This window comes from Mytilus trossulus, chromosome 4, assembly GCF_036588685.1.
Source record: "Mytilus trossulus isolate FHL-02 chromosome 4, PNRI_Mtr1.1.1.hap1, whole genome shotgun sequence".
Lineage (NCBI taxonomy): Eukaryota > Metazoa > Mollusca > Bivalvia > Mytilida > Mytilidae > Mytilus > Mytilus trossulus.
This window is the reverse complement of record NC_086376.1, coordinates 10174949-10199355: the sequence shown is the minus strand read 5'-3', so window position 1 is coordinate 10199355 and position 24407 is coordinate 10174949. Positions and strand designations below refer to the sequence as shown.

General features: G+C 33.2%; 1 protein-coding gene across 1 annotated transcript in view; it reads left to right on the top strand.

Moving 5' to 3' along the window:
• LOC134714634 (protein mono-ADP-ribosyltransferase PARP14-like) overlaps nt 1-24407 on the top strand; it is a 110466-nt gene that overhangs the window by 22939 nt on the left and 63120 nt on the right. Inside the window, exons 3-5 of the mRNA XM_063576035.1 lie at nt 4576-4649; nt 16775-16981; nt 17985-18204. Coding sequence (XP_063432105.1) covers nt 4576-4649; nt 16775-16981; nt 17985-18204 — 501 coding nt within the window. The remainder of the gene's footprint in view (nt 1-4575; nt 4650-16774; nt 16982-17984; nt 18205-24407) is intronic.

Genomic DNA, 24407 nt, shown 5'->3' with positions numbered 1-24407 from the left:
CATAATATACCTCTTTGTGTTCATATACCACCTATGCATGCATTTACGATAATTGTTTATACCTGCAATGACTACTAGTTACGTAGTGGCCATCAAAAGATGCCCACCCCCACCTGATTTTGGCTACTTTTCACGTTTTCCGGTTTTGAACTCTTTAAAAACGGCTTTCAAAGTGCCATATTTTCATTCACAGATGTCTGAGAAGAGTTTAAGGACCATTTATTCCTTGGTTAAAGTCCCTGCGATCATGAAATTTCAGGTGGGGCAGTTCAAAAAAGGTCAGTATGGAGGGTCATATGGGCCATCAAAGAATGGTTGTCGCAATCGCGCCGACAGGCGGGATTGGGGTTAAAGCGTTAATATACCAGTGACCGTTTTATATAGTAATTATAGTGTATATATCATGTACTGTAGTACGTCGCTAGATTAAAACTGACATGGAAAGGTAACACATGCCCACCGAAAGCTCTTTTTTTGCGAGCCCAGGTGGTCGTGTGGTCTAGCGGGACGGCTGCAGTGCAGGCGATATGGTGTCACGATATCACAGTAGCATGGGTTCGAATCCCGGCGAGGGAAGAACCAAAAATTTGCGAAAGCAAATTTACAGATCTAACATTGTTGGGTTGATGTTTAGACGAGTTGTATATACATTATGTACACAGCCATGTATCACCATCATTGATGGCGATCCGATGGATACATCTGTTGTAGGGTTGTCACTGACTCAGACGTACTTATGAATATAATTATTTTCTGTGACTGTATCTTACATTAATTTGTAGGATCCTTTACTATAGATAATTTAGCAGATCTGTAACAATAACATCTGCATGCCTTATATATCATGTACTGTAGTACGCCGCTAGATTAAAACTGACGTGGAAAGGTAACAAATGCCCACCGAAAGCTCTTTTTTGAGAGCCCAGGTGGTCGTGTGGTCTAGCAGGACGGCTGCAGTGCAGGCGATTTGGTGTCACGATATCACAGTAGCATGGGTTCGAATCCCGGCGAGGGAAGAACCAAAAATTTGCGAAAGCAAATTTACAGATCTAACATTGTTGGGTTGATGTTTACGACACCCATCAGTAGTTAACAATTTGATTTTTATATTCAACAAATAAATAAATGGTCTAGTTTTCATAACGAACTCCATAATCTATTATCATTTTCAGCTTATAATGATCCTAACTTATGCTCTATCGATTTGTAGAATCGATTTATAATGTAGAATGTTTTTTAAATTTCAGTTACAAATGGGTTTTTTTTTCAATAGATGTAAAATGATTTGTCACATTTCGTGCTTTTTATCCTAAATAAGAATGATTTGTTTCAGTTTTCTCCGTTTCGCACTTTATAGGTACTCCTCTTTTCACCATTTTTTATAATATAATGAAACATTTTTGAATTTTGATATTTCAAAACTTTGATGACTTTGATCAAAATTCCCAAAAACTAAATTGGAAAACATTTTGGAATTGATAAGTGTTACACGGACCGAAATTGCTTTATTATACGTTGTTTGTAAAAAAAAAAAAAATTACAAATATATCATAAAGTATATTCATATAATAAAAGATATTTTCAAACTCTTGGCTTGTCTTATCCGGACCTATTTAATATTAAAGAGTTACGACCATCACAGATTTACCTTACGACCATCCTCAACATTTTTGTGTTTAAGTTACGGCCATCATACTTGAATTTTTAAATGCATATTTAACGAAAATTCGAATGATATTATGTACCAAATTTTATTTCAACATCAACACTCTGACTAATAGTATGTATGGGACAAGCGGCGTAGCTCAAATTAGTCTTTTACTGCACGAACATTGGAAAAGAAAAACTTACCTCCAGAGTTGTCTCCCATTTTTGGCTAACCGTAACTTTGAGTTACGACCATCCGCTTACCACCAGTGCTTATTACATATAATCGTAATAATAAATTTTCTTGGTCTGATGTGAAAATATTGCTGCTAATAAATTGTCGTGCATTGAAGCCGTAGTTTACCGATTGTCACCTCAGTCCTTCCGGATCACCAGAGATTACACCCATTTTTTACGCTCACCTTGCATGAAGGGCCAAGTGAGCTAATGTCATACTTGGCGTCCGTCGTCGTCCGTCGTCTGTCGTCGTCGTCGTTGTCTGTCGTCGTCGTCGTCGTCGTCTGTCGTCGTAAACTATTTCAAGAATTTTCTCCTCTGAAACTACTAGGCCAAATACTTCCAAACTTTAACTGAATGTTCCTTAGGGTATCTAGTTTATAAATTGTATCCGAAGTTTTGATCTATCATCAAACATGGTCGCCATTGCTAAAAATAGAACATAGGGGTCAAATGCAGTTTTGGGCTTATAACTCAAAAACCAAAGCATTTAGAGCAAATCTGACATGGGGTAAAATTGTTCATCAGGTCAAAATTTATCTGCCCTGAAATTTTCAGATGAATCGGACAACCCGTTGCTGCCCCTGAATTGTTAATTTTAAGGAATTTTTGCTGTTTTTTATCTTGAATATTATTAAAGATAAAGATAAACTGTAAACAGCAAAAATTATCAGCAAAGTAAGATCTACAAATAAGTTAATATGACCAAAATTGTCAATTGACCCCTTAAGGGGTTATTGTCCTTTAATGACAATTTTTCACAATTTGTTCATCATATTTGCTAACTTTAAAAAATCTTCTCCTCTAAATCTACTTAATATGATCAGTAGGGTGTATCAAATAAAGTTTGTGTTTTATTTTCTATTTCGTCAAAAAACATGGCCGTCATGGCTAAAAATAGAACACAGGGTAAAATGCAGTTTTTGGCTTATATCTCAAAAACTCCATCATTTAGAGCAAATAAGACAAGAAGTTTAAGTATTTATTAGGTCAAGGTCTACCTGTCCTGAAATTTTCAGCCGAATTGGGTAACTGTTTTTTCAGGTATAATGCCCCTGAATTGATGATTTTAAAGAAATTTTGCAGTTTTTGGTTATTATCTCGAATATTATTATAGATACAGATAAACCGTTAATAGCAAAAATGTTAAGCAAAGTAAGATCTACATATAAATCAATTTGACCAAAATTGTCAATTGACCCCTTAAGGAGTTATTGCCCTTTAAAGACTTTTTTTCACAATTTGTTAATCATGTTGACTTACTTTCAAAAATCTTCTCCTTTGAAACTGCTGTATCAATTTCAGCCAAACTTAGGCTAAATGAGTTTCAGAGTATCTAGTATAAATTGTATATTTTATTTCCTTGTATGTCAAGAAACATGGCTCCTATGGCTAAAATAGAACATAGGAGAAAATGATTTTGCTTTTGAAGAAAATAGGACGATTCAAAGAACATTTAAATAAATTGAAAAGCCAAAATACTCATTGATGAGAGATTTAACCAAACAAAGAGTGATTCAGGCTCTTGAGAGCCTCTTGTTGTATGTTGAGTCTCCTGTAGTATTATTAAAATTGATAAAGGAAATGGTGAATATGTCAAAGCCACAACCACCCGACCATAGAGCAGACAACAGCCGAAGGCAACCAATGGGTCTTCAATGTAGCGAGAATTCCCGCACCCGTAGGTGTCCTTCAGCTGGCCCCTAAAAATATGCATAATAGTACAGTGATAATGGACGTCATACTAAACTCCGAATTATACACAAGAAACTAAAATTTAAAATCATACAAGACTAACAAAGGCCAGAGGCTCCTGACATGGGACTTATTGTCTGTTTGTGTTTTTTTTTCATTTTTAGCCAAGGCGTTGACAATTATCCTATTTCCTATTTTCGAACTTTGAATTTGAATGTTCCTCTTATATATATATATCTTTCTCAGCCCTTTAGTCAACAAACAACGAATAATCATGAATAGAATACGGCGGATAGCAAGAAGCCTATTGCACGGTTATTTTTATAATATCTAAAGACCGGCATATTTTATGACGTCATGTAATGAATTTCATGATATTGTTTAAAAATATCTATGATCGAGCTTTTGAAGAAATTTTGTTTTCAAATACATCAGATGTAAAAAAAAAAAAAAAAAAAAAAAAAAAGTATATGTTATAATAACTAATATGTTGTTATTAATTGTCTAGGAGACAATAGGATATACAAAAATTCCAACAAAATTAAACGACGATTTTGATAGAAATGGTATAGAATATAGCCTATGTATGAGGTCAATAAACTTTTAGGATATATCGACCTCATACAAAGGCTTTAATTGTATAATAGTTTATTTCAATCACAGATTCATGCGTATTGCGATCACTGGATTTTTACAAGAATGGTCACGTTAAGTTAACTGCATACGAAAAACATCTCGGCGAACTATTTACTGAAAGCAAACAATTAAAAATAAGTAAATATCATCTCAATTTGGACAAATTAAAGATTTTTTTTGAGAAAAAACTGTATGCACATATAAACTTTTATAATAAAAACTAACCATTTAGTTATAAAAAAAACTTTAGTTTGAAGTTTCCTATAACGTTAAGCAAACTACTTGTACCTCTTTAAAAAAAAAAGAATTTCAATAACAAATTGCATTATAGCAATGTAATTGAATCATATTTTCTTACAGATGACATGATGACTGCGAAAAGGATCAGACAGAAATGCCATGATTCAGTGCTTAGAGATATTACAGACGGTGAGGTAAGTGAATGTGACCGATTGTTCTCATTTGATGCAAGCCCAATGTATACTTACTCTTAGGCCCGAGATTACATTTATTCTTTTTTTAAGATAATAAATGGACATTTTAAAAATCCCTAGTGCGCTCTGAATAATATTTTATCAGTGAGGTGTACTACATTTTGGACAAATTATATCAAAATTATGGAAAACTTTATCAGATCTAACTAAAACTGGACATTAAGGGGGTCTTGTATTTTTTGACAGCTTTCAAAATTCGAATTTTTAACCTTTTTTAGTTAGATCAAATCACTGCTTTACTTTAAAATTCATTACCCAATTTTTTTACAGTGTAGTTTCATTCCCCTACTTGCTATTTGAGGCATGCCATAAATAAATTGAAAGGGTATAAACAAAAATGACAAGTAGCAAGGGTACGTCTAAACACCGCTCAGGACCTCCTGAGTGCACTCAGGACATACAAAGTGCACTCAGGACCCTTTATAGTCATCGCATTTGCACACAGGATGTATGTATATATTCGTTACATGCTGCTTATATAAGAATTAAATTTTGGTAGAATTTGAAATCGAACTTAGATAGATATGTTAAATTTTTTTAAATAATGTCTACTGTTGATAATTCAGCATTCATAGCAGATGAAAATACCCGAGTTGCAGTTAGATTTTGTCTATTAGTCAAGGCGTTAGAATTTGGAAGAGAGTCTGACATTTCGACGACGGTAGATGTGTCTATACAAATAGTTGGTTCAGATTCATGATTTTTCTGTGGCATTACCGAATTAACCTCTACCGGTGACCTTATGATGAATTGGAAGAGTTATTTAGCACTGGTGTAGCTTGAAGTAACGGAAACTCTTCAAAAGAGTTCAGTGAGGGTGGTATAGCTTCGGTTGGCACTATTATGTCTTTGATCAAAGGTGCGAAATGGTTTAAGGGAAAAAAAATTGAAAGGATCATGAAGCGATGACCGTGTCCACATTACAGTTATTAAGTCATCTTCATCTTTGCAATTACGTGGAATTGCAGTGATATTAAGGAACCTAAAGCAAAAGTCTTGTACACCATTTAAAGGTGGATACACGGATTTAACTGGTTTACCTATAGCCTCGGCAAGGGTAAATATTGTCCAAATAGACGACCACCCACGCTCACTAGCACAGTCCATAACTGATGTTATGTAATTTGGTGAAACCCATATGACCTTATTTGCAATTGGTAGAGCAGTTATAATGTTCTTTCTTAATACCATTTCTATAAGAGTTCGAACGCGAAGTTCAATAGCCATATCTTGAGACCCACAAAGAGCTAAGGAAACAGAGTTGAAAAGGCAACTGCCATTATCTGCAACACGGAATGGGGCAACTAATTCTTGTAAATGACACCGTTTTAAATAGCTTTCTGATATGTAATCTACCCGGTTTGGAATGCATGTGTCAAAAAGTGGTGTAAAAAATGACGGTAGTCGTTGCTTTTCTTCTACCAAGGAACCCAAAGTTTCTAGCCTACAATATAATGAAGATAATTAATAATTAATATAAACAAAAGATTCATCATGGCGATTATTTTTATATATATATGCATGTGTGCGTGTTTTCAAATATATAAAAAAAATATTATAATATACTGGACCATATTTTTTTAACAAACTTATTTTTACGGTAAATTACCAAAATATGATAAATAGCGAGTGTTCAATATACGATAGAACTTATTGAGGACAGTAAACTGACAAGAATTGCGAAGCTGAATTGTTTAGAAACGATACCCAAATATGATAATTATCAAGAAATAGAGACAAATTCACTTTTCAGAATTTATTTTCACATTGAAATTCGTTCAAGGCTTGTATTACTGGACAAGAACGATTAAAATGAGAAATAAAATCTTACTAAATGCGGATTTGTTCGAACATTCGTATTACTCAGAATTGAATTAAGACAATTTCATATCACTTTCCATCTTCGCTAGCCAAGGGTTACGATCCACTCCCGCTCTCTTCACCCTTGGCGGATTAAGCCAACATTTGTGATAACAATGTTGCGCCATCTATCGGAAGATAAAAATCACGCCAATTCTGAATACATTAGTCTTGACCAATGGTAGCACTTGAACTCTTCAATTTTGAGGTAAAAACACGGTAGCGTCTAGATTCTACACACTTGGTAAAGCCGGAAATAGAAGCATACGTCAACATTCATGCATTGCATGAAACATACACAGGAACTTCTATTTGTTGATTAAAAACATTCAAGTTTTCACTAAATATAGTCGTATGTTTAGGGATGTAAAGGCTTGTTGCACAAAAGACACGTGGCAATTGTTGACAAACACTTTCTACATTTACACGTGATCATGCATGTTATAGGCGCATTTTGATTGGATGCAGTGAGTTTTGACTGCAACCAATAAAAATCCTTACCTTGTGTCTCCAAAATGTTATCTCAATCCGCCAAGGGTGAAGAGAGCGGGAGTGGATCGTAACCCTTGGCTAGCGAAGATGATCACTTTCATACAACAAATGATTCTTCAGAATTTACTTACCCATGATGCTTTAAATTCTGAAACGGCCAATTACATATCTGATCATATTTGAAGCACCTGGATTACCTTACATTTTGCGTGCTGATGTTTTAAAAATATTTTGTTTATTATTGTCTTCTTTTGTGTGTTTTGTACCTTTTTAATTTATAGTTCTAATATGACGTCCTTATAACGCTTTGTTAACAAAGCCGTGTTCTAATGAGCACATCAAATATGTTTGACACATGCGCACGGACTTTTTATATAAACGTTATTTCCACCGTTATCCTTTTAAATATTTACATTTAAGCAGCAAGCATAAACTTTTATTATATATTTTTATCAAACAACATATATTTACCCTGGTCGTGGTTTTTAAACTTATTAAATATGAAATGTAATTATATACAAACTCCTCGGGAACAGTCAAACAGTCTTACGGTATTTTCGTACGCTTCGACCTATACATATATTATATTTGTCATGTTAGAATCGAAATAATTCCTTCGTGTCTTTTAACATGGGTAGGCATTACATTTGACCACATTTTACACCTCGCTAACGCTCAGTGTAAAATATTGACAAATATAATGCCTACCCATGTTAAAATGAGCATAGAGCATGACATGAAGATATTATTTCTTAATTGCATTTAGTGTGCCAAAAAATATGAAAAGTTAATGTTTGTTACGTCAAATGTTCATACCTTACAATGACGTCATTCAATAAATTGCCTCACGCCCGAATGATATTTTCAGAAACACCTAAAACAGATACAAAACTATCATATTTAATGTAACTCTGAAGATTTTTTGTTTTAAAAAAATGTTTTTTTTTTACATTACAAACAATCTGATTTATTGGGTTAAAATCAAGGCATCTTTTACCCTTTAATAAAGAAATTCGTTATACAATTACCCGTTTTAGTTAATTATACTTTGGAATTAATCATTATACAATATTTTAATCATTTGTAGTATTTATTTATCGTATAAAATATGAAATATTTAATAAAGCAAATACTCGTGAAATACCGGAAATCATCAATTTACCGTGTTTTATTCAGTATACAACATTAACAATGTATTCACACATAAGCATTATCAATTTGCAACTGAAAACAAACATTTAATTGTCGATTTATGATGTTTTTGTGAGACAAATTATTTTATAAAGTGAATGTGTAACGAAATATTTATGAAAAAGTACAAATTAAGGTGATTTTTTTTGCGCTCAGAAAAAGTGCACTCTATTGAACTCAATAAAAGTGTGCTTGATAACATTTTGTGTTTTAGCTATGTAGTGATTGACTTAAGTTTGTTAAGTCATTCAATCGACAAACATCGCTTTAAACGAACGTCAAATAGTCAGTTATGGGAACTGGCCATACTTTTTACGTTCTTAGGTTTCTAAGAGATACAAAAAAATGGCTTCGTTGGTTTCAGTTTAAAGATTATGTTAAACGTTGGTTGTTAAATGTACATGAAAAAGTTATCAAAGGTACCAAGATTATAATTTATTACGCCAGACGCGCGTTTCGTCTACATAAGACTCATCAGTGACGCTCATATCAAAATATTTATAAAGCCAAACAAGTACAAAGTTGAAGAGCATTGAGATTCCAAAATTCCAAAAAGTTGTGCCAAAGTGCTAAGGTAATCTATGTCTGGTATAAGAAAATCCTTAGTTTTTCGAACAATTCAAAGTTTTATAACCAGGAAATTTATAAAAATTACCACATTATTGATATTCATGTCAACAAAGAATGTTGACTACTGGGCTGGTGATACCCTCGGGGACGAAACGTCCACCAGCAGTGGAAAGAGCTTCAATATCCTTACAATGTCGAGATCTGGTAGGAATAGTTAACCCTGAAACATCCGCACAAAAAGAACGTAGAAAAACTTGAATGAAGCGAGACAAAACTGATGTTATGAAATTGTTTCAGACACTGCAAAGCTGGCCAAATCCATTTGAAACATCTGAGCAGTTATATGGCTTGTTCTCGGGTTCTGTTGCTTCTTCGGAATTAATGTGCGACCTTCTAAACGCGTAAGAAAAGGGAAAATTTGCTTCAGAAATTTTCAACACTGAACGGCTTATTTAAAAGTCAACCAATATTTTCAAAGCAATCAAAAGAAAATCATTACTTACATTTTTAAAAAGGGAAATAAAAGGCAAACAGTTAATGGCTGACAAGAACAGCAAAACATTGAGAGCAGATGAAAAAATGTCGCCTGCTTGTCATAGCCCAGGCAAGATAGTTGGTTATGCGATAGGTTCTCCAGTTTGAATTAGGATCTCTTCCAATGGCTCTTGCAAAATTTGATGGTACACATGTAATGAAAAATTAAAATCTGTCCTGGATGGTCTTTTAGAAAATGGTCATTCCTTAGGAAACCATGTGGATATTTGATGACATGGCAGTTATTCAATTCATTACTAGGATACCAAGCACTTTTTTCGATTTGGCAATTGTTATTTTCTAAACCACCCTTCTAGTTTCGAAAAGAGGTCCCGCATGGATTTTGTCACTGATTAATATCCCACAATATCCATAAAGAAATTAAAACGGCAGGTCCTTGGGAGGGCAAATCATTGCGATAAGTTCTAGACCATCACAATCGTGTTCTTAGGAAGGGAAGAAATGTTTGTAAGTTGGGGAAACAAAGTTGCTCTTGTTAAATTTGTTGCTTTGGAATAGTTAACAATCTTATTGATTTACACTTGAATGCATTGATTTATTTTTATCACATGGAAGTATGTGCCACAAAATATATGTTAAAAATGAAATAGCGTAGATAGTTATCAAAGGTACCAGGATTATAATTTAGTACGCCAGACGCGCGTTTCGTCTACATAAGACTCATCAGTGACGCTCATATCAAAATAGTTATAACCCAAACAAATAGAAAGTTGAAGAGAATAGGAGGATCCAAAATTCCAAATAAGTTGTGCCAAATACGGCTAAGGTAATCTATGACTGGGATAAGAAAATCCTCAGTTTTTCGAAAAATTCAAAGTTTTGTAAACAGAAAATTTATAAAAATGACCATTAATTGCTATTCACCGAAGTGCTGACTACTGGGCTGGTGATACCCTCGGGGACGAAACGTCCACTAGCAGAGGCATCGACCCAGTGGTGTAAATAGTTATCAAAGGTACCAGGATTATAATTCAGTACGCCAGACGCGCGTTTCGTCTACATAAGACTCATCAGTAAAATGATTTTAGCTTATAATCAAACAGGAAGAAGCCGATAACCAAATATTTCTTAACACATCAAACATGCAGCTCATAAAAGTTACGACTCCATTGTTAAAAAACCTTCTGACACTGATGTGGAAGGATTGGCTTACTATTTCAAAAGTTGCATATCAATTCTAACATTGTTAGTCTGACAGGTACATCTTTCAAATGCAGATTATTAAATGTGCAATCAATGTGAGCGAAATTTCGTAAAAATGTTTGTAGAAAACTGCCAGGATTTCACGGCAATACAGGTTGTGATTCAGTAAGTGTTTTGTCTGGTAAAGGAAAAAAAAGCAAAGTATTCGGCTTTTTGACACGTTATGTGGAGTTTTCAGAAGGTCTATTCCTTCGTGGTGAATCATTTCAAGAAGTTGACGAAGAGTTGTCAAACACTTGAGAGGTTTTCGTGTTTTATATATGGCTACGAACTTAAAAATATTGATGAATAAAGATCAGAACGTTTTGAAATGCAACAAAAAAAAGAAGATCCATTGTCATCTACTGCCCCCAACAAAAGATGCAATGTTAAAGCACATTAAACATGCCAACTTTCAAACGAAGATTTGGAAATCTGCTCTTAAATACAACACTGGTCTATTGCCAAACAACTATGGTTGGTTTGTTTAGAATGATTTGATTAGTATCAATTGGCTAGACCAACCACCAGCGTTAGATGCTTTAATAATTCTGATGTGCTGTTCATGTAAAGCTGGTTGTGCCAACAAAAGATGTTCATGTGTTCAACAAGGTTTATCCTGAACAGATAGCTGTATGTCAATGCCCGAAAGCTTGTAGATATAAGGATTATCAAATCGTTGATATGGCTAACGATGACGACGAATATGATGAAAAAATTGATAATGATAATTCGATAGATGCATATGACCAAGCTGATGATAGTTATATGGATTGACTTTCTGCGTGATCTTAAAATGTGGTGATTCGGTTGTTAAAAAAAATTAAAAAATCTAGAAACCCTGACAATTTCGAGTGTTTTAATATATGAGTTATTTCATGAATGTGATGTATTAATTTGTGACTGAATCGTGCTTATGTTTGTGTCTGTGTCTCGTTGATTCTACGTTTTTGTTTCTTTCTTTTAATTGTTTTTTTTCTTCAACAGCCTTTAGTTACTTAATGCTCTATGTTTCAATGTAAAAAATATACCATTTTATAAAGAAATTTGGTACGTTCTATGCTTCTTTTCATTCAAAATCATGAATTTTGGAAATTACCCTCCCCCTTTTTTCTTGGTTCTCTACGATTTAAAAATTAATAAAAAAACTAGCCTGTGTTTTAATAAGATATGATTTGTTCCATTTAATAAAAAGAATAGTACTGAGTAATTGGTTTTTTTTTTACATTTTTCTGTAAATATGTGCAAAACAAAATTTTTGATATACCCTTAAATAAGTCCCCTTTTAACCCTTTTTGGACACTTTTTCAAAAGTCTAACACCTCCTTAAATATTCTACATATACTACTCTTTGAATTTATACCAAAACATTGCGGTACCCTGGGGTGTAACACAGAATTGAAATTTTGCCCTACCAGCTGATGGACTAACAATTATGGCACGTTGAAGAGGTGAATATCCAAAATTAACAGCCCGATGTTTAATAACCTTTGAGGATTGGCAGTTTTGGATATTTTTCTATTCTTAGGGGTCACAATTATTGCTAATGACGTCATAATTTAAATAACGTCACCAACTTCCGGAGCAAGGTTGTCGGCTCTCCGAACTTTCCCGAAGTCCTGCGTTTAACATATCTTTCCCGGGGAATCTTTAGTAAAAGGAGTCCGAGTTATCTACCTTATACCAGTAACCGTTACAATACAACAGTGAATGAGATCTGGTGAAAACCGGTGACGGATTGATTGTTGAGTTCAGTCCAGGCTTGGAAGTTGTAACGTCACAACTAAAATCCTTATTCTAATATGACGTTCTTCTTTAGCTTTGGATACAAAGCCATGTTCTAATTCGAATAGAACATGGGCTGCACGTGATTGACGTCACAATTGAAATTGCAACGTCAGATGAATTTTGAACAACGCCAGAGATCAAAATGGACATTTTTTAAGGTTGTTGCTCGCTAGGAAATTAAATAAAAACATTCTAAAAGTAAGCTTAAATGTTTTTGTTCTTTTTTTTATTGATAAACTGTTGATTTTTCTATAACGTTTTTGTTCACCAAATCAAAATGGCGACATTTCGAGGGTCTACTATAGGTCCGCTTCGAAGTACAAAAGTTCAAAATATTCCTATTAGAATCAAAATAATTCTATCATGCCATGCTCTATGCTCATTTTAACATGGGTAGGCATTATATTTGTAAACATTTAATAACTCGCTAACGCTCGGTATTAAGATATTAACAAATATAATGCCTACCCATGTTAAAATGAGCATAGAGCATGGCATGAAAGAATTATTTCTTAAACAACAGAACCAAAATTGGAAACGTTACGGTATTTCCGTTTCTTTTTTCTTACAAATATTAAAGTTATAAAAAAAATAATTCATACAGACTTCGTCCCCATTTACAGCTTATGTCATGCCTGCCTCATATAACAGTAGAAAATTCAAAAATAATAAATTAAAAAAAAAATCGGGAAAATCGATTTTTTTTTATTGTACTAATGAACTCAAAATCGTTCAAAAAAATGTCGGATCCGGAATGTCGCGTTTTTGCATTTCCGGATCTGCGCAGAAATCTACTTCCGTTTGCGGTCTTATTTGCATGAAACTTTGAATAAAATGTACATATTTATCAGTCTAAGAAAGGAACTCAAAAATTCATTTTTAAAAATTATTTGTTATAAAAAAAGACGTTACCTAATAACAGCGTTTCTTTGTTTGAATTTGAATATGACGTCATGACGTCACAACTAAAGGTAGCACTCCACAGTTAGGTGTGTAGTTTCGCATTTTGGCCCCTGTGAATTTTTCAAATATGAGAGCTAGTGTGCAATAAAATTCTTTTTTGGATAGCTGAGTATTAAAATAGCCTTTGTATTGGGTTTAAATGAACATCAAGGTTATGTTATGTATGTAATATAGGCTGTTTTCTGTATGACAGTCCGTATTTGCATGTCCCTACCATACATTGGTCCGGCAATTGTAATTTTTTTTCCAACTTTTTATCGCACAAACTTTGTGATTGGATTTTACGAAAAAATGAGGCGAAAGACACCCATTTTTTATTTGATCATTAGGAAGATTTAGGGAAACAGTTTCTGAAAAGGTATCACTCAAAGGCATTGAAATTCTAGTTTGATCAAAATTTTTGGGGGAAATGTGACATGTTCACCCCCCCCCCCCCCCCCCCTTTTTGCAATATTTTATGGGAAATAAATGCAGAATGTTGCCATGGATACACATAAAAGGAATTTATTTTCACCCTTTTAACTTTTGAAAATTAAATCTATGGAAGATACTGATTACATATGCACATGTACAACACAAACAGTTAGGTTAATGTATTAGAAATCCAGGAATAGGAGATGATAAAACATTTTGTGGCTCATTTTTAATTTCATTTTCTAACTGTGGAGTGCTACCAAATCCCTAGCAACAGAACCAAAATCGGAAACGTTACGGTATTTCCGTTTCTCTTTTTAACATGTTTGATTAAAAAAAAAATCATACAGACTTTGTCCCCATTTCACAGGAAATGCCTGCCTTATATTTAGCAATATCATCGGCTGCTGGCACTCTCAGCTCTATTTATGTCCAATGCCATATGTCCTCGTCTCTCGATTGGCTTCCAGTGTAACATGAACTCTGCCATTTTTGTCGAGCCTGCAACTTTTGCTTATGAAAAGCTTTATATTTTAGAAGGTAGAAGACCTTGATGCTTCATACTTTGCATATTAAGCCTCATGTTACGAAGTTTCCGTCAGTCACATGTCAAATGTCCTTGACCTTATTTTCATGATTCAGTGACCACTTGAAAAAAAAGTTCAGATTTTTTGTAACGTTGAATTCTCTCTTATTATAAGTAATAGGATAATTATATTTGGTATGTGCGTACCTTGCAAGGTCCTCATGCCTGTCAGACAGTTTTCACTTGACCTCGACCTCATTCCATGGATCAGTGAACAAGGTTAAGTTTTGGTGGTCAAGTCCATATCTCCGATACTATAAGCAATAGGGCTAGTATATTCAGTGTATGGATGGACTGTAAGACTGGCAGGTCTCATCTGACCTTGACCTCATTTCATGGTTAAGTGGTCTTTGTTTAGTTATCTTGGTTAATGTTAGGTTTATGTGACAGTTTTTAATAAAGCTATATACTTAGGACTATCAACATAATATCAACGATGAGTAAAAAAGGCGAGACATTTCAGCGTGTGCACTCTTGTGTTTATTTACGTCTTTGACGTCATTTTCATGGGAGGTAACTCAAGTACAAATAAACAAACTCAAATGGTTATTCACCGGGGAATAATAGGGTTATTCACTAGGGTAATTCACTACTGGTGTACATTTTAGGGTTATTCGTCCTTCCTTGCAATTGAATGCGAATTAACTGAATAATTCCATGTCAAGTTGAAGTGATTACGTTTCACCTAATAAAATTGTTTAGAATATGTGTAAGGTACAATATTACAGTATTATTCCATATTGGTATCATATTAGTAGGTTTCTCTATATGAATTGGATTTTGAACAAAAAAGCATATTCACATGAGAAAGTGTTTATATTCACAGCGCTAAACGTCACCCGCTTTTACATGCAACGTTTTGGTTAAATGTTTCATGTAAAATTTGTTTAGGTATATATATGTTATTCATTAGATACATGTTCTTCTCTCAGAATGAATATGGAATAAAACAATTACTGTCTTTTGTTTCGGTAAATATGGGGTTTAATTGACTTTTGAAAAAACTGATGTTCAAATCATTTTTTCAAAAGTCAATAAAACCGCATATTTACACCACCAAAAGACAGTAATAGTTATTGTATATTATTCCATATTAATAAAATTTTAGTAGGTTATTCTATATGAATGGGATTTTGAATGAACAACCATATTCACCTGCGAAAAAAGGATATTCACCGTGCAAAACGTCGCGAGCTTTTACGTGCATAATTTTGGTAAAAAAAATTGTTTGATGTATAATTGGTTTTGGTAAATAATCGCCATTACATACATTTCTCTCGGAATATGGAATAAAAAAACTACTGTCTTTTGTTTCTGTAAATATGTGGTTTCATTGACTTTTGTCTCTACCAGACAGTAGGTGCTGGTACATGTACAATCTGCTCTACCAAATTGCTATGTAGACCAACTTGTACTCAGTACAAAAAGTAAAATCACAAAAATACTGAACTTAGAGGAAAATCAATTCGGAAAGTACATAATCACATGGCAAAATCAAATAACAAAACGCATCAAAAACGAATGTCGTAATGGACAAAAACTGTCATATTCCTGACTTGGTACAGGCATTTTCAAATGTAGAAAATGGTGGATTAAACCTGGTTCTATAGCGCTTACCCTCTCACTTTAATGACAGTCTTATTTAATTCCGTTATATTTACATTGATGCGTTAAATAAACATTAAATAAAATTTTGAGTGTCTGACGTCAGAAATTTTTAAACGTCACATAAAATTGTCGTTCAATGTGCATACAACCAATTTTAAAATTTACATAGGCAATGTTAGCATACAGGGTTAAAAAATCAAAAGTATGTAAGAATAAATTTCAGAAATAGACCGAGATTTAAACTAATGAACTAATAGTTTCAAGTTATCCCCTGTACAAGTTGTCTTCGACAATATCACTTACAGCTATGAAAGGTGCTTACTCTTGTGTGCTGGTCTTCTAAAGAATATCGAAAGAACACAAATAGTAATCTCACCCACTTATATACTCCATGGCGGATACACTATTTACTGGATAGGAGTGCTCTCTAAATGTTCCCAGTACTGAACACAAGAATCCCTCTCAAACATCCGCCTGGACTTTGACACAACCACCACTTACTTTCCTGCCAAACGTCTAAATCGACCTCACGGTTTCTTCTGTGTGAAACATGTATTGCTACAACATGATTCTGCTTGTTTGTAACCATAACAACCAATACACATTTATACACATATTATAAAGATGTGGATGTAGGATGATTCAATAAGACCGCAAATATTTTTCGTTCGTTTAATGTTATTATGTCGTAGTCCGATATAGCAGATATATTGGCATTAGGGAGCATTTGAACAATTTGATATAAATGATCGATGATAACTTTTGATTACTATATCAATAAAAACCTTTAGAATCACACACTACTGTTTTCCTGTAAAATTATTGATAATTTTAAAAGTCATTCTTTATTTATTAGAAAGGTTTTCTGAAATCTATCGAAGGTAATTTTCCAATTAAGATGACAATAGACCAAGTTAACTGTGAGATCATACTTGAAGGAATCGAAGATGAGGTATTAAATGCTAGGCTGGAGGTTTATGATGCTCTGAGGAAGTTTGCTCATACTAGATTCTGTAAAGAGGAAGCTCTAATATGGAAAGAACAAGTTCAGTGGTATTATAAGGTATGGAATAGAAAAAGCAAGATCTTAAAAAAAAAAAGCTTACCTTAACCTTTAATGGAAATACGTTTAAAAATTGTTACTTGGATAGAGAGTTGTGTCAGTGGCAATCATACCACATCTTCATATATATATCTAATATAGTTTCATTAATAATAATGGCTAATAATTGCTCAGTTTATATTTTTTTAAATTCAATGGCAAGAAATGATTTGATGCATTTCAAAACAAAAACAGCCTTAGAAAAACATGATGATTGATGCTTATAGTGGGATTATTTATATAGATGAATTCCATTACTTTAACTTATGTCTGATAAATTAATTTTGGAACATAGGAGGGGTTTCAATCAGTTTCATGCAATTACTTATACAGTGTTGCTAATGACAAAATAGTGGTCATTACAAGTTCAATATTAATGTTTTTTCAGTTTTGCTGTCCAGGAGTAATTGTTCTTGATAGATTAAAGAATGGCATTTTGTGTTGTTTCTTTGCAAGTATATAAATAACCTGAAATGTCAACCAATTCTCTTAAAATTTTGATGTACTGCTACTGAATATTGTTTAGTTTGATATTGAGGATTTATGTTTTTGCTTCTAAGGAGCTATCATAGTCCTGGTTAGATTTAAAAACAGGTATAGAATGCGGCAGGGCAAAGAGGCCAAAAAATGCCTTTCAAAATACAGTTTACCCGGTTTCTTGTTCTGTATTAGACCTGTATTAATAAATAGGTCTAAGACACATAGAATTGAATAAAATACACAATTAATAGTGTAGTTTATGTCATCAATTGGTTAATACAATAAAATATTGTAGAGATAGTACACCCTCGTCATTTTTGATCCACATTTTGTTGGATTTTATTACTTCTAAATAATCTCTGGTATTAATATTTTGTCGGTTTTTTTCTTTAGAAAAATGTTAGGTTTTTTTCCAGCAGGGGTGTTATAATTGCTCAATTCTTTAACGTAAATTATTTCATGTTTTACATTTAATTCCTTATAGGATTTTAATGATAGGGGCGTCCCAGTACTCATAGAATATCCCGATTTGATAAATATGTATCTGGAAACTGCTTACATAGGAGAATCTGGGCGGACAGAGGTTGAATTCAAAGACGATCAGGGAGAAGAATATGTTATTGTGCTGAAAGATATGACAGAATACTTGAAGAGAGACAGAACAAATAAAGTAGATGTTTTGAGAAGGAAGAAAAATCATCAAGGTCTGTTTTACAAAAACCTCATATCAATTTTCATGTGGGAAAAAGGAAATTACTTAATTAACTTGTTTTAAAAGATGTCAGGCACAATATTGTGGTCACTTTCCTTTTTTTACATAAGTTTGAGCATGTTTTTATATTATATTAATCATAGTTAAACATTGTACTCACATGCATGTTAAACAAATTGTGCCAATTTAATAAAACAATAAGAAAAATGATCCTTAAATACTATAAATATATACGGATCGAACCCCCTATGTGCCAAAGATGATATTTAGAAAATGTGTGCGAGCGACTTTACAGATGTGTGCACAACTTTAAATCTTGAAGGCACAATCTTTAATTTTATGAGCACAAGTTTAAATCTTTCATGGTTCAATTGCACTAGACTGACTCATATTTGAAGAAGCAACGTATGGTTAGGTAAATCCGGATATCATGGATACCTTTTCAGCTACCAAGTAATCGCAAAAATAAATCCCCCATTGATTTCTGAATTTCAGTTCTTATCAAGCCGACATAACAAATGTATCAGTCGCTAAACTTTAATATTTATCTCGTATTTCAGCATCATAGACTATGATATTCTCTTTTAGGCCTTCATGCAAAGTCTTTGAATTTTGTATAGGTGGACGACTGGCGCTTATTGATCATAATGGCTCACATGGCCGTGTCAATGAAAGTATCCTAGGATATGTCCTAAGATAAAATGTAGGTCTTAGGACATTATTTAGGATGGTCTTAGGACGTGTCTGAGACATGTCTTAGGATGTAAAACAAAGCTGTCTTAGGACAGTCCTAACTTCGAGGGTCCTAGGACCATCCTAACACATTTATTTAATTGAAAATATATGTAGAGATTTGTAGAAAACAGTAAAGGTTTATGTACCCTTCTGTAGCCATTTTTGTACGAACTTTTCAAACTTCAATTGTATCAAAACTACAGATATAATGAATAATAGAGATAGACCATTTTGTACAGATTCCAAGGGGAAACTTAATGCAAAAATCTTGATTTCTTTGCCACAAAGTCCTCTTTTTCTATCAAATGCAATGAAACAGTAAAAAATAATGCTTTGCATCAAGTTTCCCCTTGGAATATGTACTAAATGGCCTATCTCTGTTATTCATTATATCTTTAGTTTTGATACAATTGAGGTTTGAAAAATTCGTACAAAAATGGCTACAGAAGGGTACATAAACCTTAACGCAAAATAAAAGTTAAAGTTCTTACGGAATACTAATAAATACCTTATTAAATATGATAAAAGATCTAATACATTTAATAAGGACACAAACGTAAATGGTCACAAAACTTTGTGATATTCGTGCTGCAATTTTAGAACATAAACTAGTTTTGTCCTAAGGTCCACTCAATTTCATTACATGTATTACATGTATCGAATCAGGATTAGGTAAAACAAAGAAGTAAACTTTTCCCCATATTTGAATTATTTAAAATATGTTGCTTATGATAATAGTATTGTTAAGGCTTCAAAAAAGGCAACACGAAATAGTTTAATATAATACAATTAAATCTTTAACAAACATTAATAAACATTTTTTTTTTTATTAATTTTATCTAAATTAAATGATAGTTTAATATTGTATTAGTTTTTTAGTATTGAGTTTATGCCATATTTGCTGTTTTTATTACGTTTTAGGACAATGTAACCTTTAGGACTATCCTAAGACACCTAATTGTATATCCTAATTTTAGGACCAAATCTAGGACATATCTTATTTTAGGAGACTTCCGTTAACCCGACTTAGGACTAAGACGTGCCCTAAGACCATCCTAAGACATGTCTTAGTCCTAGGACAGCTTCGTTGACACGGCCCATGGCATGGTCCTTAAATATTCGAGATAGCTACAACGTCAGAAATTATGTATATTATAATGATTTATTCCCAAAATAATATACGTAAAAAATCAGGCCCATTCTTGTTTGATTAACTGCAAATGCAAGCAAGTTTATAATAGACATATTCAATAACTGACAGTTCTGTTAACAGTTTATGAAGTCGTACGTTCACGTTTATTAAATTTGTGCGGACAATAGATATAGGAAGATGTGGTGTGAGTGCCAATGAGACAACTCTCCATCCAAATAACAATTTAAAAATTAAACCATTATAGGTTAAAGTACGGCCTTCAACACGGAGCCTTGGCTCACACCGAACAACAAGCTATAAAGGGCCCAAAAATTACTAGTGTAAAACCATTCAAACGGGAAAACCAACGGTCTAATCTATATAAACAAAACGAGAAACGAGAAACACGTATATATTACATAAACAAACGACAACTACTGTACATCAGATTCCTGACATCAGATTCCTGACTTAGGACAGGGTCTACAAGAGTTGTGTGCACAAGATTAAAAACGTTGTGCGCTCAAGATTTAAACTCACGCGCCCAAATATTATAATTTTTATCTTTCGCACTTAAAGGGTGAATTTGTAAAAGTGAATTTCAAACCTGCCCGTTAAGGACTAAACATATCATAAATGATAATAAACTGAATGGTACTGTATATGAAGATGAGAAGAAATGTAGAGATTGCTGAACAAATATTTTAGTATGATTTCAAAGTTTTCAGAAATCCAAATAAATATAAAAGAAATAATAGATATTATTCAGATAGTAGATACAAACATAGCATCTGGCTCTGATGTGATCAGTCATATATTTAGATTATAAAGCTGTTTAAAGAAAAGGTAGCAGGTCCGCTGAATATTATATTCAATGAATCCTTAAGAGAGGGCATATACCAAAACTAGCTGGAAGATAGAAAATATAATACCTATTTTCAAAAAGGGAGATTCATCTGTGCCATCAAATTATAGACTAATATCCTATATTAGTTGTGTAGGAAAAGTTTCGAAAAGAGTTTTGTTTAAGCACTTGTACAATCATTTACATGCTAATAAATTAAGTTATGAGTATCAATCAGGAGTTCTCCCTAAAAAATCAAGTGTCCAACAACTATTAGAAATATATAATTGCATGTTAATCTCCTTGTATTCAGTGACGTTTCTAAAGCTATCGCCAAAGTTTGGCATATTGGCCTGATATGTAAAATGAAAGCTTATAGTCTTTGACGGAAACTTATTGAATTGGTTTCAAGACTATCTACACGACAGAAAACAGAGAGTAGTATTGCATAACTCGTCTTCTTCCTTTTGTAATGTTTCAGCTGGTGTTCCCGAGGGATTATTTCTGTGTCATCTTCTCTTCGTCTTGTTTCGTGGCAGTAAATACACCAAAACAATTTAAAGGATTACAGATTCTTTATTTCGTTATATATTGTAATCCAAAATAAATACCCTGTTATAATAATACATTATATTAATGGATATAATATAATTAAGTTACTATATAAACGCTTAACTGCATTGAAGACCTGTTGGTGACCTTTCGCTGTTGTCTGTTCTATGGTTGGGTTATTCTCTCTTTGACACATTCCCAATTTCCATTCTCAATTTTATTTATTTAAAACATTATGTTAATAATTATGAACAAGAAAGATGTTTACTTTTACAAGCATTTGAATAATAAAGGAATACTATATTATTTCATTAAGACGGAAATAGTGATCTCCAAATCCTATTGTTAGTCCAATTTTAAAATCTCTTCATTGGCTACCAGTAGCATATCGATGCAAATACAAAGTGTTGCTTTATGTGTTTAAAGCTCTGAAACAAGAAGCACCCGTGTACCTTCAAGATCTAGTTAACATTTACAAGCCAACAAAAACTCTTCGGTCAGAAAACAACATGCTTCTAGTCAAACCAATAGTAAGAACAAAAACATACGGAGAGAGACGGTTTGATAGAGCGGTCGCCGTTTTATGGAATGACTTGCCGAAAGAATTGCGAAACACTGAATCTGTGAATGCTTTCAAGAAAAACCTAAAAAACTTATTTATTCAGACAGGCTTTTCCACATAATTAATACTCGAACAGTTTAAGACTTTTATTCGATCTCTTTATATTTTTATGTATCATACTAACTTTTTATTGCATTTTTATTACCTTTACACTTTTTAATTTATTTAATTTTTAAGACATTTATCATACCTACTTTTTCCTTTTTATTTCCTTTACTCTTTTTACTTTTAAACATAAAGCTATAAGTCCATTTTTTTAATTTGAAGCACTCCTGTTGATTTGCTTTTAATACTTTTTTTTTCAAAATTAGCTTATATTTTTTAAAATCATTTTTGATGAATTATCAATAAGCTTTAATTTTCATATATTTAGTCGTATTTTTATTTTTTACGGTTTCTTTTTTTATTTTATTTTTAAATTTGTTTATATGTACTTGTTTCATTGTTTTTTTTATGCATTGGAAAGCGCTTAGAGTACATAGATATAGGAAGATGTGGTGTGAGTGCCAATGAGACAACTCTCCATCCATGTAACAATTTAAAAAGTATTATATAGATATAGGAAGATGTGGTGTGAGTGCCAATGAGACAACTCTCCATTATGTTTATTTAGATAAGCGCTATATAAGCACTGTGAATAATAAAAATAAATATTGTCTCATGAATACATCTGATTACAAAATAAGATAATTATTATCTTTATCAATTTATGTCTTTACTTAATATCTGAAATTATTATAAAACATTATTCTATAAGATTCAATAATTTAGCTGAGTTTTATAATGTACCATTTTTAATCTTTAGAGCACAATTTAAAGTTCTTTAAAGTTTTCTATTATTTAACTTACATAAAATATAGAAATAGTTAAACTTATATATAAAATTGAGAATGGAAATGGGGAATGTGTCAAAGAGACAACAACCCGACCAAAATAAAAAAACACAACAGCAGAAGGTCACCAACAGGTCTTCAATGTAGCGAGAAATTCCCGCACCCGGAGGCGTCCTTCAGCTGGCCCCCAAACAAACATACACTAGTTCAGTGATAATGAACGCCATACTAATTTCCAAATTGTACACAAGAAACTAAAATTTAAATAATACAAGACTAACAAAGGCCAGAGGCTCCTGACTTGGGACAGGCGCAAAAATGCGGCGGGGTTAAACATGTTTGTGAGATCTCAACCCTCCCCCTATACCTCTAACCAGTGTAGAAAATATAAAATACATATACCCTAAAATACCACTTTATCACAACTCCTCAAAGCTGTAAAATGTCGTCCTGTTATTTCCAGCTGGTGGTGGTTGATAATGTACGATCTGGTCCTTGCTGCATCTCTCTCTTATCCAGTTGCTTTAAATAATGGCGTCTGGGCCAAAGACGAGATGCAATCAGCTCTCTCTCGCCGCCCAGGAATACTAGTTTGTCCAGCAATGCAGCATCTATACTCGTCTCGAACTGTCCCGAGTCTGAGTTCTATTAGTGATAATTTGTTAGTATCCATCATAGTATCTTCTGAAGAAATACTCTCAGCATCTGCGGAAGTTCAGTCACTTCAATCTTTACTAATCAAAAGATGAACATCTCATCAGAATATTTTTTTTAATAATAAATATTTGACAACCATCATAAGGCATTATTATCTGAATACCATACATGTACATGTACACCATTCTTTATTTTAAAAAAATACAAAACCTGATTTGAAATATATAACATCAATGTTAGCTGTGTTAGCATCGGAGTACCCAGCAAGAGATGATTCGCCTTTCACTGTCAACACAAATTCAACCTCGGAGTTCTCTGAAATAGTTGATGCTGTATCATCAGCTGAATCCTCCTTGGTTGTACACACCACTGGTAGTTTCTATTGCTTACTAGAACGTTGGCGTTGAGTTGGTCTCTGTTTGGTAGGTTGTATATCTACTGGTTCCTGGTCTCTGATGTAGCCGACAGGAAGAATTAGGTTTCTTTTTTCCCTCTTCATCTTCACGAATAACGGTAAATACATGAATGTCTTCATTTGGCTGATCCAAAACAACATATGGTACATCTTCCCCTTTATCAGTCAAATTGTGTCTGCCATCGAAGTATACGATCTTTACCAACACTCGTCTGTATAGAGGCTACTCTTACTCGAAGATCGTATGTTTCCTTAGGAGTTGCTTGTGATTTCTTAGATGCTTCTGTTGCCAGTTGATAGGCAGAGGCAAGTCTATCACGAAGACCTTTGATATACTTTGTTGCTGACATCTGATTCTCGGTGTCTTTGTGAAGTAAAAAAGCTAAGTCAATCAGTAAACGTGGC